Consider the following 15,246-nt stretch of genomic DNA (forward strand, 5'->3'; position numbering starts at 1 on the left):
CCAGCTTAGCACAGGCACTGCCCTTTCTGGCCTGAGGGCGGGTATAGGAGTGAGGACTGGGCACCAGTCAAACCTGAAAGGACAGAGGGCATGATCACTCTGCTGGGCAAAGTCGAGTGAGGAGCCTGGTATCACTCAGGCCACCACACTGCCCAGAGGGGAGCCAGATTCCGGGACTCTCCACACAACAGCCATAGTGAACTCTTAACATTATAAAGCAGATCAGGTCACTCCCTCTACAATTGATATCCAGACTCCTTATCAAGGCTGACAAGGTCCCCCGTGACCTAGGCCCTGCTCACCTCTCTCCAGCATTCTTGTAAACCAATCTGATGTTCCTGCAGGTCCTCAACTGTGCAGAACTGTTTCCCACTCTCTGGTTTTGCACAGATTGTTCTCTCTTCCTAGAAAACCCTTTCCTGAGGTCTTTACATATGGCTATGTGAGGGGTCAGGGCAGGTAGGTCTGCAAGACTAGGGTTGAGAGACCACTAAGGAATCTGTTACAACAGACCAGGTAACTGATGAGGACCAACTATGGCCTGGCAGTACATATGGAGAGAAGGTGAGAGGAACAGTAGCCTAGAGTGACTCCCAGGCATCTGGCCTGGATGACTAGCTGGAAGAGGGTATGGTACCATCCTTCTACCTTCCACCCCAATAGTGTGCAAGAAAACACTAGGAGGTAGAAAGCGGCTCACAAACACTAGATACTGTTACTATACAATGAGCTACATTTATTGAGCACTTACTGTGAACAAGACATTGTTAATAATATAAATTCTTTAGTGCAAGATAAGATTTCATACTAAAAGAAGGTAAGAGAGATATGGCAAAGGAAAGAATGCCCAAAACCTGGTGACTAGAAATGGAATCTTCTAAATTTTTGGACTTCTGCAGTTCAGGGGTAACATATGGATCATCCTCTATCCAGTGATAGTTACATGAAATTATTCTGATTTTGTAACCTATAAGGACTGAGTCACCATTCATTTCTCCTATATTTCAATTGTTCAGTTTAAAGAGCAAACCCATGAATGGCTATGAACCACTTACCAACTAATCTCTATTCCCCACTGAAAGCCTAGGCAAGAAGGCCTCCACAGCCTTTTCCACCAATCAGGGACTCTTCTGACAAAACTCTGTGAACTGCCCATCATCCATCCTGATCCAAGCTCAGCCTCTGTCTGTAACTAGGCTCCTCTGTCCCAGCAGCAGAGCTCCTGGCTGCCCCTCACATGGCTGCCTCATTCTTCCTCTTTAATCTCTTTAATCTCCTCCCATCTGCTCTGGCCTAGAACAGCCTCCTAACTCCTGATCCACACCTGTCACCTTTTGACCTGACTGGAAGTCCCTGTCCTTAGAGTACTGCCTGGTTAGCAATCCTCTGCCACACCGATCCTTCCCTAACTCTCCAATCCTTCTGTACTTGTAACTGTGTGACCCCATCACCTCACGATCTCATTTGGCCTTCACAAATGCATGTGACCAGATGCACATGTTATGGATAAGACAACTGAGGTACACAAAGAGTCTTGTAGACAATCTGATGACACACACTTATTCAAAGTACAGTTCTAAGTATATATTTTGTCTCTCCAACTTGGATAGTGATCATTGTCTTCTATTTCTTTGGAATTCTCTGAAGTACTCAGGAAAGTGCTATGTTTATAGCAGGCACCCAAGACACATTTTCTTAGTAAGTCAAGAAAGGCAGAAAAATGAAATGAAAGCAGAAAATCTCTCCTAAACTTCCAACGTCATTTTTGGCCTTCATTTAGGGGGAGTCTTTGTTATGCACTCTCCTAACGACTTGTTCTTTGCCTCTAAGCACATTATCATAATTTGCAATTAAGTATTTATTTGCTTAATATCTGTCTTTCCCTCTAAATTCCACGAAGGCAGAGGTGATACTTGTTTTTTCACCACCAGCGTATACCCAATGATATCTCTGGCACATAGTGAGTAAAAAACAAAGCAAAAATCCCCCCAAAAACGAAAACCAAAACCAAACACTTGAATAGCCCATGTCCTGGTGGGATAAGTCTAGCTGATTCCCAAGTCCAAATCTTCCCACCACACCTCTTAGCAGAGGAAAACTTGTTCTGGAATTTCCCTTATATTCTGCCTTAATCTACACAATCCCCTCCAAAGCAGCACTGAGGACAAGGGGCTGACTCTGGAAAGAGAAGAAAACCATAGTTTAGAACATGGGCTTGGAGTCAGACTGCTTGGATTCAAATCCTGACTTTATCACTTACTAACTGTGTGATCCTAAGTGAGCCTCCCTGGTCCTCAGCTTCCTCATCTATAAAATGGAGATAATAATAACTATTTCATACAATTGTGATGACTAAATGAGATGATGTGTGGAGAGCTTTGCACCGTGCCTGGCACCCCATCAGCACTCAGGAAATGTTAGCTATGAAAATGATTAGCTATCTGTATTCCTGGGAGACAAGAATCTAGAGAATGTGGCTTCCCTGGGGGTCAGGGCTGCTAAACTGACTTGACTTTGAGAAACTTAGCTGCAGTGAAGTCCAGGGCTCACATTTATTCTCTTTGCTGATTTCACCTGCTACAGCTCTGCTAAGGCTGGAGCTGCAGCTTTCACTGTCCTAGAAATAAAAGAGGCTAAAAATACACAAGCTGGCTACATCTAGGGACCAAGATCATGATGGCATTAAAGAATTTAAAATACAGCCTCAGGGCAGAAGAGCATCTCCTGGATTCTTTCTACTCTAAAAACTAGTGCCAGCTCAGCACAGGGCAGGGAATGGGATGCGGCCAGTTGCTGACCCCTCGGGTGTCCTTTCTCTTACGCTCTTCTTTTGCCTTAGTGCAGAGAATAAGAAAGAGGAGCTTTCTACTTTGCAATAAAAGTTGAGTACTCCTCCCCTATTTTTCCCCCTTTTGCCTCAGAGGAGGAATAAATGCACAAGTACATATTATAAAAAAAATTTTTTTTTCAATCAAATCAAAAGCTTACAGAATAAAAAATAAGTCACTGTTCAGCCTCCAACTCTATCCATTCCCCTCCAAGGGTCACCACAATTGACAGTTTGGTGTTGACTCTTCCAGGCCTTTTTTCTATATGTTTACATATAAACATATGCGACTTATAAAGCATTATACACAGTCTTCTTTAATTGCTCTTTTAGATGATTATATTTACACACAAACACACACAGCTTGGAGATTCCCATCAGCCACAGCCATTTACTGAGTGCCTACCCAGGGCCAGTTATTTGGCTGTACAGTGATAAGCATACATAAAGTCTCCACCCTCATGGAGTCAACAGGCTCAGGAGATAGATAATAAAAAGTAATCAACAAATAATTTAAAAATAAAAAAATACAAAAAATTAGTAAGATGCTAAGATAGAGAATAATAAGTGAAGGAAGCCTCTCTGAGAGGTGGCTTTTTATTTTTTAATAGGCAGTATTTTTGCTTTTTAACTGAGACCTGAAGTATACGCTGGATCAAGTCATTTGGAGATCCAGAGGCAGTCCAGAAGAGGAAACAGCTTGTGCAAAGGCCCTGAGACAGAAAGGCGCTTGTACTGAAATGAAAGAAGGCTAACATGGAGCTTGGTAAACAGGAGGGTGAGTGAGGTCAAAGAGGTCAGCAGGACCAAACAATGTACAAATCTTAAGGGCCAATGCCAGAAGTTTGCTTTTTTTCTATTGTACAAAAGGAAGCCATTAAAGGTTTTAAGCAGGGGAAAGATGCTATGTGATTTAGACTTTAAATTTGGCTGCTTTATGAAGAATGAATAGGGGGATGGAGAAAGGGGCAATAGGGGAAGTTGGGAGGCCAGTTGGTTGGATATGATACAAGTAAGAGCTGATATTGCTTGGACTGAGGCAGTGGCAGTAGAGATAGAGAGAATGGGTAGATCTGAGCCATATTTTTAGAAATGGAATCAGCAGGGCTTGCTGATAGGGTATGGGAAAGGGAGAAGGAAAAAATTAAGGATGACTCCCAGCATTTGCCTTAAGTAACTAGGTGAATGGAAGAGAAACAGATTTGACCACAAAATAGACCATTAGGTTGTTCCCAGTTTTTTACTGTTAAACAATGCAGCCCTGAGGATTCTTTACATGTACCTTCATGTACATGTGTAAACAGTTCTGTAGGATGGTTTCCTAGAAGATGGCCTGGTTAAAGGGTATGCACATTTGAAATTGATAGACACTATAAAATGCCCTCTAAAATGCCTCTACTAAGTTACCCTACCATTAATAGTGTATTATTGTACTATTAAAGACAACCACAGACATTATCAATCTCTAAAATTTCGCTAGATGATTAGTATAAAAAGTGTATATTTTAAATGTTCATTTTCTTGACTTCTAGTGAGATTAAGAATTTTTTTTTCCTTTCCTTGAACTTTTAATTACATAAGTAACACATAAGTACATTCTCCTTGTAAAAAATGTAAACACTGTAGATAAAGGTAAATTAAATTCCCTTTGACTTTCCTGTTCCTTCCAATATGGTTCCCCCTTCCATCCCAGAGATAACCACTCTTCTTAGCTCTATTTGTATCCTTCCAGACATGTTTCTATGCATTAAACAAATCTATGTATACAATCAAAGATTAAGCATTTTTTAAAAGTTGTATTTCTAGCAGTCCTTTCAACATGAACAACAACAAAAAAAAAAACTAACTAAAAATTTTTGCTGAAGGCCCAAGTAAATGACATTTAAGTAGAGACCTTCTCCAGGTTAGTTAACCGCTCTGAGCCTTGGTTTCATCACCTGTAAAATAGAAGTGAAATAAATGCCCCACAGAGTTGTTGACAAGTTAACTGACATAACGCATGTAAAACATGTGGCATATACCCAACAAATGTTAATTCTCTTTCCTTAACCTATGCAAGTTAAATTGAGGCATTTGGTGGAAACCAGAAACTGATCTATTCCTATAAGGATGAGATGGGAGACTCTACCCAGAAGAAAATGTTTTTAATGCTGTCTTAAAAAAAAAACTTTTTTTCATAATAAGGCCCCTAAAAGATCTGAATTTTTCTTCAGAGATTTTACTATGAAATATTCCAAGCAGCCAAAAAACATACAGGTCATTTAAAAGTCTTTTAGTAGTAGCAGTAGCAATAGCTGTTGTAAGGTAGAAAGCAAGAGGATTTAACTGCTAGAGACTGGTTGTTCACAGTTCCCTCTCAGGCACACCCTGGGAAGCCGACTGCTTGGATATTCCCAGAGAATTTAGGCCTATATGGCACTACCTCCAAACACAGGATATGAGCTAACCTTTGGGTCTCCCTGCAAGGATGCCACTGGTTCCCCTGGTTTATCAAAGTGCATCCTGTCATCCCTACCTAGATGTTCCTGGAGGTTGAGGGTGTAGCTCAAAAGGGCAGACCCCACCACACAGTGTCCTTAATCAAAATTAAGTCAAAATGTCCAGGGGCCAGAATATCTCCCTCTGAATGGGAGTCAGCCAAGTTTGATCAAGCTCTCTTGTTTGGAACCACCACCAAGAGACGTCATTTCATCTGACCTGATAACCAGGGCTTCTCCTTACAAAACATCAAGAGTACTTGTATCTTGTACTCACTCAGCTCTACCTTCCCATTACTCTAGGCTCAAAGCCAGAGATTCCTAAGCAGATCCAAGAATAAGCTTTAACCCCCCAAAATATTGTGTGTGCACATATGCATTAGGGCAGGGAGAACCAGGGGTCACACGTCTAATCAGATTCGAAACAGGGCCTGTTACCCAAAAGATTCAGAAGCATTGCTGAAAGATCTCTCATACATATTCCCAACCTAAAAGAATTTTTACCCTGGCTTAAGGAGCTATCTGGGGTGGGTAAAGGTCAGCAGTGGAGTATGCATACCCCACATGGCTCCTTGGTAAGTTTTAGGGTAGGGCCCAAAGCACAGAGGGCATCAGGGAATCAGGCCTTAAACCTAAAGACAGAAGTCACAAAAGAAGTCCACTTCTTGCCTGAGAGCATAACAGGGAAAATCAAGAAAGTACCAAAAACTATGGTTGTGCCTTCACTTTCGCTGCACCTGAAGCTTCATCCCCAACTGAGACACAAGGCAATGGAGGTACAGATTAGTAGATGACGATTCTCAGTGGGGGTGCTATCAGCATGTGGACAGGATCATTCTTTACTGTGCTTGACTGACCCAAACACTGTAGGATAGTTACCATCCCTGACCCTCAGGCACTAAGTGCCAATAGCACCACCCAGTTAGTGTGATAACCAAAATATCCCCACTTGTTTCCAAAAACTCCCTTCTGGGATCACACCTCCCACACTTGACAACCACTTTTATTTATTGGGAACAGAAGTTGGTGTAGTGGGCAATGTATATGACACAAACATTTCCTGGTAGAACTGTTATAGGTTACAGAGTATTTTTACTATGTTTTCTACTGTAAATATCCATCAAACCCTGTAAGGTAGGTATTATCATTACCCATTTCATAAAGAATGAAATTTGCTCAGAAATGTTATAGGCTTTCAGCTTCAGGTCATTCAGCTGAGGGAAAAAAGCTATAAAGTAGGATCAGAGGGGTGCCTGGGTGACTCAGTTGGCTAAGCGTCCAACTCTTGATCTTGGCTCAGGTCATGATCTCACAGTTCATGGGATCAAGCCCAGAGTCAGGCTCTGTGCTGACAGTGCTGACTGCTTGGGATTCTCTCTGTCTCTCTCTCTCTGCTCTCCCCCACTCTGCATGCATGCAAGTGCACTCCCTCTCTCTCAAAATAAATAAACATTTAAAAAATAAATAAAGTGGGATCAGAACCTATGTCTTCTGACTCCACACCGTATGTTAAGTGACTGGAATTTAAATAAAAACTTGAAAAACAAAAAGTTTTCTGATTCCAAAACTGATGCTTTTCCTTTCCAATAATCAGCAAGAGCCAGCAAAAGTCTCAAACCAGCTACTTCCACCCAGAATAGATGCTTTTTAAAAAGTTTCATGAGAAACACTTGGGAAGATCTAGGGATTGGCTTCCCAGCTCCCTGCTAGGAAGCCTGTAAAAACTGAGCAGAAACTAACTCTACTCTAAGCTTCAGGTAAGCAGTTCTTAAAACAAGATAACCATCTCCTGAAGTACCAAACACAAGGCTCATCCCTAGCTCCTACTTCAAGAAGCACTGGGCGACTGGAGGAGGGTATGGCATTCTCTAGTCTAGACTTGGGTCGATGAGCAAGTAGGGAAAAAAGAGTATACCAGCTCTGTTAATGCTTCTAGGGAACCAGAGGCAAGGCTACCAGCCCAACTCTGGATGGGGTTGGGAAGGTGTTAAGAGATGAGGAGGGGATAGGAGGAAGAGATAAGGACAAGAACTGAGCCATCACATTGTAAACAGCCTAAACCCTTCCTCTACTGGCAAAATTCATCATGTAAATAATTCTGCCAGCCCTTTGTGGTGCTGAACATTATTTGCAACACATTAAGGATCTCAGAGTACTTCATAAACTGAGAGAAATATGCAAATTAGTAAATCTGGGGGTGAGGGGAAAGGTACTTCCAAAAACCCCTATCCAGTTCCTCTCCTACCCCACACAGAAACTCCCAACCCACAACTTTGTTGCGAGGGGATGAAAGACAGAAAAGGTGAGAGAATCTGGAAAGAGGAGGATTCTGAAAGATAAAAAGAGTAGAGAGCAGGGTGGGAGGGAAAGAAAACCAGAGTATCTCAAGGACAGAGAGGCAGCTTGACAGCTCCACATCTTTCTTGGGTGATTCATTCTCCCTTGTGGAAGGAAAACAACATACAAAGATGTGGCTTTGCTGAGGGAGGCAAAAGAGAGACTGGAACTGGGAACCCAGGAATTCTAGCTGTTCATCTCATCTCTATTCTGCAACACACTTCTTCATGGATGACAAAAACCCCTCAAATTCCCAACTGGTGCTATCCAAAGGGGGAGCCCTAAAGTACCCAGCAAAGAGCTGGGGGTGGGAGGGCTGTGTGGAGACAGCACCCTCTCTTATCTTCAAAGGAAAAGGTCCTTCCTCTTCTCTGAAGTGCATTTCCGAACTGGAATGAACCCCCGGCCTTTCCCTGGCACTGCTTCAGCTCAGCTCAGACTTGGGAAAAATGCTTCCCCAGAAAAGAGGTGACCAGCCTGGCCGACCAGTTAACACACCGACTTCAGGCAGCCAGTGCTGCTGTCCCCGGGGCCCGCCGCAGTCAGTTCTGGGGCGGAACTCTGGTCTTGACCACAGAACCAGGGCCCTGGCTCCAACCAGCCTTCCCAGGCGACCTCAGGGGCAGGGGAGGATCCGTGGTCTCATTTCCTTTCCACCTTGGCTTCTTTTTTCACTTCACTGAAGATTAGCTATTTCCACCATGACCAGTTCCTGTTCTCACCAGCTGTAGCGGCTGTTTCCCCACAGACAGAGCTCTGAAACACTGGTGTGCCTGCCACCTGGACCGTCCCAGCTGCAGACTTGTACCAGACCCAACAAGTCCCGAGCTAAGGGTTTCTTCGTCCCAGATAAAATAGCAGGGAGAAGAAATTAAGGGACAGGAAGCAATTCCAAGAACTCCACAGTAGATACACCAGTGTCCATTTTTTTTATTATTTTAATCTTACATAATATGCTCTTTCATATGTGAAAAAGTTATATAATAAAAATGTGGAAATGTATACATTTATTACATAGAAATATGTATATGTAATAAATCCCCAACAGAGAGCAAAGGTCACAAAAAGATGGCCAAAACACTTATGACGAAACGTTGAAAGAAAAATGCAAAGTAAAACAAGACACCATTTCTCATGAATGAAATTGGCAAAGTTTTAAAAATATTAACCATCCAGTAATGTTTAGCTTACAAAGAAAGGGAGAGATGCACGCTATCAGTGAAAAAGCTAACTAGTACAACTTTTTTAGAAGCATATTTCTCAAAGGACCTTAAAAAGCATATTCCCTTTGACCCAATAATTACACTTCTAGCAATTTATCCTAAATAATCAGAGATGCACACAAATATTTATGCACAGGATAGTCTTCACGGTGTTATTTATAGTAGCAAAAAAGCGAAATATAAGATAAAGCAGTAAGAAAGTACTGTACTATGGAACACTATCCAGCCATGAAATTATTAATACTAAAGAATGTTTAAACAAAGGAGAAAATGCCTAAGATAGTAAAATAAAAATCAGTTTACAAAACAATTTTCATAGTATAATCCCAATTGTTAAAATATATATAAGTACATCACAATGTTAATAGTAGACAGTGAGATTACAGGTGATTTTAATTTTTTTTATTAAAAAAAATTTTTTTTAACATTTATTCATTTTTGAGAGACAGAGACAGAGTGTGAGTGGGGGAGGGGCAGAGAGAGAGGGAGACACAGAATCTGAAGCAGGCTCCAGGCTCTGAGCTGTCAGCACAGAGCCTGTCGCAGGGCCCGAACTCACAGACTGTGAGATGATGACCTGAGCCGAAGTTGGACGCTTAACCGACTGAGCCACTCAGGTGCCCCTTAATTCTTTTCTTTATTCTTTTCTACACAGTTTATACTTGTTATGTTTTTAACTTCTAAATTTGCTTAACAAACATGTCTTATTGTCATAATCAGGAGAAAAGAAGCTTTTCTCAATGTTCCTCCCTCCCTTTGAGGATACTCACATGCATTACTCCCTTTCTAAAAAACATTTGGCAATATGTATTTAGGACCTGAAAAATTTTATATCCTACCACCTAGTGAGTTCAATTTTGGATTTCTATCCTAAGGAAAACTCTAAATATTGAAAAGGTTTTGTACACCAAGATGTTCATCACAGCATTGTTTATGATGGCAAACAGAAGCAAACAACTTAAATGTCCAACAATAGAACAGTTAAGTACACAATGGTACATTCACTTGAGGCACCACTGTACAAGCATTTAAAAATGTTTACAATGACTAGCTTGGGAAAACTAGTGAAATAACAAAGCCAACCCCCCCCCAAAACAAACAAACAAAACACCACCCCAGACTGGATTAAAAATATATACACAGCAATATTACAACACTGTAGAGAAAAATATGAAAAGTTTTAAAATGCATTGGCTCCATTTGGTAAAGGAACTAGAGAAAATGTGGATGTTTTTCTTCAATATAAATCTCTAATCTTTTCTCCTTTCTAAATCACCCATACCTTTCTCAGGGAATGAGTACTACTTTAAGAGAAAAAAGAAAAAAAAGCTGAAACTCCCTCTGAGCAAAGAAAACATTCCCAAATGACAAGAAGTCCACTCCATCAGTCCTATGCCCCCACCCCACACACTTCTCCCAGTCTAAGGCAGGGTCATATGGGAAGGTCAAGGGAATGAGGCTCCTAAGGTCTTCTCAGTGGGGTCTCTGAGCAAGGGGTTCCTCTGACCAGCTGCTGTCAAGGGTCCTTTCCCTCCCCCATGTCCTATTCTAGCCCGAACTAATTCACCACAATCCCCAGGGCTGGGAAAAAAATTTCCACCATGGCCATTTGGAACTTGATATTTAGTCCAAGTTTTTCCCAGCCCCTTTCTGTGTCAAAGGAGGCCCTCAAAGCCTCTTAGTCAACTAGCACCCAGCTTAGCTTAGCTCCCACATCAATGCTACACTTACAGCAAAACCCCAAGCCATCAGTCATCACCAGGGAAATGTGAGAGGAGGACCCATGGTAGGGACAGGCTCTGTCATACAACCCCACCCTTAGGCCCTGAGAGCCTCCTCCTAAGAGATATCCAGGGTTTTTTCTGGCGTCAGAACCTTCGGACTCTGTTTCAAGTTTGTAATAAGTCAGCAAAGAGAAAAATGAGGGTACAAACACAAGGGCAGACGGCTATCCTTCCAAAGCTCTTAAAGCCCCCTGCCTCCCGTCTCTATCTAAGCAAAGGCCAGTACTGGCCAGAATACTAATTTGTGCGAAACTGAGCTTGGGTAGTAATCTAGTTGGGACCAAAACACAGACTATGGCTTTATCAGACCAGAGATAGGTTCTCATTCTGGTATTAATAGAGAAGCTCCAATAGCTGCAGCATCCCTAAACTTGTCAGTACTCAATAGGAGCTGCTGCTCAGACAGGGTGGGTAAGGAAGGAACCCAAAGAAACAGCATAACACAGACTCACAACAATTTTTCATATTAGGGCACACCTAGAAAATAATACTATTTGTACAGCACATGGGATAAATGGTAGAACTAATCCCAATCAGAGGTGACCAATCAGGGACCTCAGCTGCCCCCAGGGATAAGGGAATTAGTATCCCAGCGTAGCAGTAGGGAAGCCTTGCATTAGGGCACTGGGCTGGGTTAGGACTCTTGCCATCAATGTCCTGAACAAATCACCTCATGGCCTCAGACCTTGAGCTCTCCAACCTCGGCTGACAGGCTGTGGGTCAGATCATGTGTCTACACCAGAAAGCTGGGAGCCTGTGGTCTTGACTCACAATGATACAACTTTCCCAGCCAGTGTTCTTTTCAGGGGGGAGTTTCCACAGATACGTTTCCACAGATACAGTGGAATTGGGGGAAGCCCTCCATCTGACAGCAGAAGGCATATCCTGAGTCTAGCTACACAGAACAGGGTAATTGGTTTCATCAGATTTCTAAACTTAAAATCCTTTTTGGGAATACCAGTGATCTCAGATCTGAGTCACTGCTGGGAGCTACAAATTTAAAAGCTACCACTTACTGAGCATATAGTAGATGCCAGACTCTGCTATCTAAGTACTTGACTTCCCGTTTCATTATATGCACAGAGCAACTTCATGTGGCAATTACTCTTACTATCTCCATTTATAAGAAACTGGGACTCAAAGATATTAAGCAACTTGCTTAAGTCCAAACACTTTTCTAACTAGAGACTGTGGAGAGGCCAGTATTTCAGCCTACCTTGATTTGAAAATCCATCCATATGCTTAACCAAGACACTTCAACAAACTCCCAAATAGCTTTTTCATAAACCAAATCAATCATAGTGATGCTAACAATCTGGGAAAGAAAAAAGTAAGAAAGCAGCAACTTGTCTGACTCACAATCAAGAAAAAAAAGCTAATCTATATTGAGTACCTACTGGGTACCAAGGGCCTTATATACATGGTTCATCTAATTCTCATAAACCTACCAGGACAGAGATTATTACCCCATTTTCTAGATAAGGAAATCTATAAAATTTACAAATGAGGCTCAGAGAGGTGAAGACAGTTACTAAGACAGCCCTTGCTTTTTCTACTACAATATGCTTCTCCTGACTATTCAAGAAATACACCTGAGCTTGCTCTAGGTTCAAGTATCCAACAGCCAGTACTGTTCCCAAACAGTAGGATAGTAGAAAGAAGGATACTAAAAAAGGGCATGTTTCAGAAGCAGAGGAAAGAGAGTTCTCTAAGTGCCCCCAGAGAAGAACTCAAATTCCCAAGAAAGCATGATTTTCCTGTGTTGGAAAAGTGAGGTAAAATCCCCTCCTCCCATAAGACAGCTAACTAGCCCTGGCCTGCCCTGTCCCAACCCCCCAACAGCAGCAGCTCAGGCACACAGAAACAAGACCAAAACAAAAGCCAAGACGAAACAAATCAAAACTTTATACAGATAGTATAACTTGCAAGTGGGTGGTCCTGTCTCTGGCTTGACCTGTGCTCTTTGGGTGCTCTGGTTAGTAATCAAGACACCATGTGCATTTTGTAGATATTAAGCCATCAATTTGCCAACTAACTAAACAAACTTGTCAACCAAGCTCCAGTGAGGACATGACTGACTCTGGTTCTGAGCTCTTACAACCTGGCAGGTAGCCTGGCAGCCCCTATCTAAGGCAGCTCCCCACCCAGTCCACCTCAAACCATCCCTTTCTCTCCAACTTCTGTAACTACCTCCTGTCAGCTCACTGGGGGGGTTTCACACCCCCACTGGAGTACAGATTCCCTCCCACTCGTTCTCCCAACAGTTGAGCTCTTGTTCTCAAGGGCACCAAATCTCAATCTCTCCTCCTCAGCCTCTGAGTTGGCCACAGCATATTAGTAATCACTGACTCACCCAACCCCTTGAGGAAGCTGGGGGAAATGCAGAGGGCCACAGGATGTGTGGCCCAGATCCCTCTGGCCCTCTGCAGACCTGATGGGCCGAGAGGTGCCAGTAACACCACTTCCCCTTGGAATGCCTCTAAGCTGGCTGTGGTGCCAGTGGGCTAATGTCAGGCTCTCCACCATCGGAGAGGCCAGGATCTCTAGACAGTCCCACTGATGCCAACAGATCTAATCTCTCTATTCCAAGGCAGATGTAATCCAATAAGGCTGCTAAGTCCACAACTATTCCCTCCGCATGGGCAAAGGCAAAGTCGGCCCTTCAGGCCATACCAACAATAACAGCAGCATTAACCCCTTTAGAGAGTTCTTTGAGGAACTGGGAACTATTTCCCCAAGTTTCTCAAAGGTTTACCTCTCCTAGCAAATGTTCTGTCACCTAGTTCACTTTCTTTCTCCAAAACTTCATTTTTACCTCCAACATATTTTCTGGCTCCATCTCAGTGATACCAGCTCAGATCCTCTCTATCCACAGGGCCATTGACATCAATGTCCAATTCCCACACCAAAGGAGATTCCCAAAGTCAGCTTAAAATTCATCTACACAGGTCTTTGGGGAACCTACATAAAGCCTAAAAAGAAGCACAGGCAAAGAACACAAACCAGCCACCAGGGCTTAACATAAAAAGAAGGAGAAAAAAAGGGAGGCGGGATAGTTTGTGTATTGTTTCAATTGGAAAAATACACTGGTGAAATGGCTTATCCACATGTTCAGCCTTTTAGGCAAATCCACTATAACTTTGCAGGATGCCTGCAGGCCATTCTGAAAATAAGTAGAATGGCATCACTCTTTATTCCACCCCCTTCAAGAGCTCCCAGCCCCCTCTCCGTCCCCCCCACCGCTCTCCCCAAACATCTGGTCTAGGCTAGAAGTGGGACCCACTCCCTGGAAAGCCTCCATGTTAACGAGAGGCAGTCTCCCCAGTCCGAGAACCCTGACTTAAGCTGAGGAAGGGGCCGGCCCCAAGTTTCTGAATTCCCCCGCACCAGCCAGAGACTTAGAAGTGAGAATTCCAGGGACCCGGGAAGGCTGTCGGGGAAGTGGGGAGAAGTGAGAGGGTTGCAGAGAAGGGGACTGGGAGGAGGGAGAAGCGTGGATCCTGGGGAGGTCCCAGGCTGAGGACCCCTCCTCCGAAGTGTCCAGCGGTTGAGGCCGCGGTCGAGAGGTCCCCGACAGGGCTGTCGGGCGGCCAGCGGCTGCTCAGAGGTTGCCAAGAAGGCACTGAGTCTGTCGGAAGCGCCCCCCTTAAGGGGTGGGCCGGATGGGGGAACCCGGGCAAAGTCCTACCCTGGGCGCTGGGACCTCGGAGACAGTAAGAGGGGGAAGGGACTGGGCTCAGCTCTCACCAGCACCAGGGCGAACCTCTCTTCCAGTTCACAGGGCTCAGGCATCGGCATCTTGCCGGGCGGCGGCAGCAGCGAGACTGAAGGCGGCTCGCCCGGGCCCCCCTCGGCGCTCTCCAGGTTGCCCATCGCGGCGGGGCCCCCTCGGGGGCCTCAGCCCCCCACCTCCACGCCCGGGGGCCTTGGGCTCGGCAGCTCCGACCCGGCTCCTCCCTCTGCGCCGGCTCCCCTAGTCTCGACTCCTCTGCCCCGTGAGGGGCGCTGGGAGCTCCACAGGGTCCCGCAGGCGGTGGCGCGCGGCGAGGGCGGAGGCAGCGCAGCGGACAGCGGCACCGAAGCTACCCGTACGGCGGCCACCGCTCTCGCTCACACCCGCCGCCTCGCCGCTCTCGGCGCGCCGCTCCTGCCGCTGCCCCTCCCCGCCCCCTCGCGCTCTTTCCCTTCCCTGCACCCCCCCTCGCTTCCTCCCACCCACTCCCGGCTGAGACTCCGGCTTCCCCCCCGTGCGCTGACTGCAGCCCGCGCGCCGCGCGCCCCATTCATGCAGGGCCCGCCTCCCGCCCACAGGCCTCCCGGGCGTCCCGCCCCGCCCCGCCCGCGCCTGATTGACGGCCGTACCTGCCAATCGCAGCGCCTCCCGCCCCCCGGCGGCCTCGCGCCTGGCGCCTAGCGCGCCCTGGCGGCCCCGGTACGAATCGAATCACAGTGGCTGCTGAAGGTGTGAGGCGCCTGCTTGGACATCCGGGAAATGCACCCGGCCCTTTCCCGCAAGGAGCTCGTAAAGTATACAAATAAGTAAAATACAGGGCATAGTGTGTAAAGCTAACTACAAGAGAAGTAGGATGCTAAAACAA

General features: G+C 44.9%; 1 protein-coding gene across 3 annotated transcripts in view; it reads right to left on the reverse strand.

Annotated features, from left to right (window-relative positions):
- Positions 1-14,776, reverse strand: part of FMNL3 (formin like 3) — a 54,440-nt gene extending 39,664 nt beyond the window's left edge. For all 3 annotated transcript variants that reach the window (XM_047066260.1, XM_047066259.1, XM_047066261.1), the window contains exon 1: positions 14,396-14,776. In XM_047066260.1, coding sequence (XP_046922216.1) covers positions 14,396-14,521 — 126 coding nt within the window. In that variant the 5' untranslated portion in view covers positions 14,522-14,776. The remainder of the gene's footprint in view (positions 1-14,395) is intronic.
- Between the last annotated feature and the right edge of the window lie 470 nt (positions 14,777-15,246).

Source organism: Lynx rufus, unplaced genomic scaffold, assembly GCF_022079265.1.
Source record: "Lynx rufus isolate CCGP_SWC_20201006 ecotype Redwood Valley unplaced genomic scaffold, mLynRuf1.p SCAF_7, whole genome shotgun sequence".
Classification (NCBI taxonomy): Eukaryota; Metazoa; Chordata; class Mammalia; order Carnivora; family Felidae; genus Lynx; species Lynx rufus.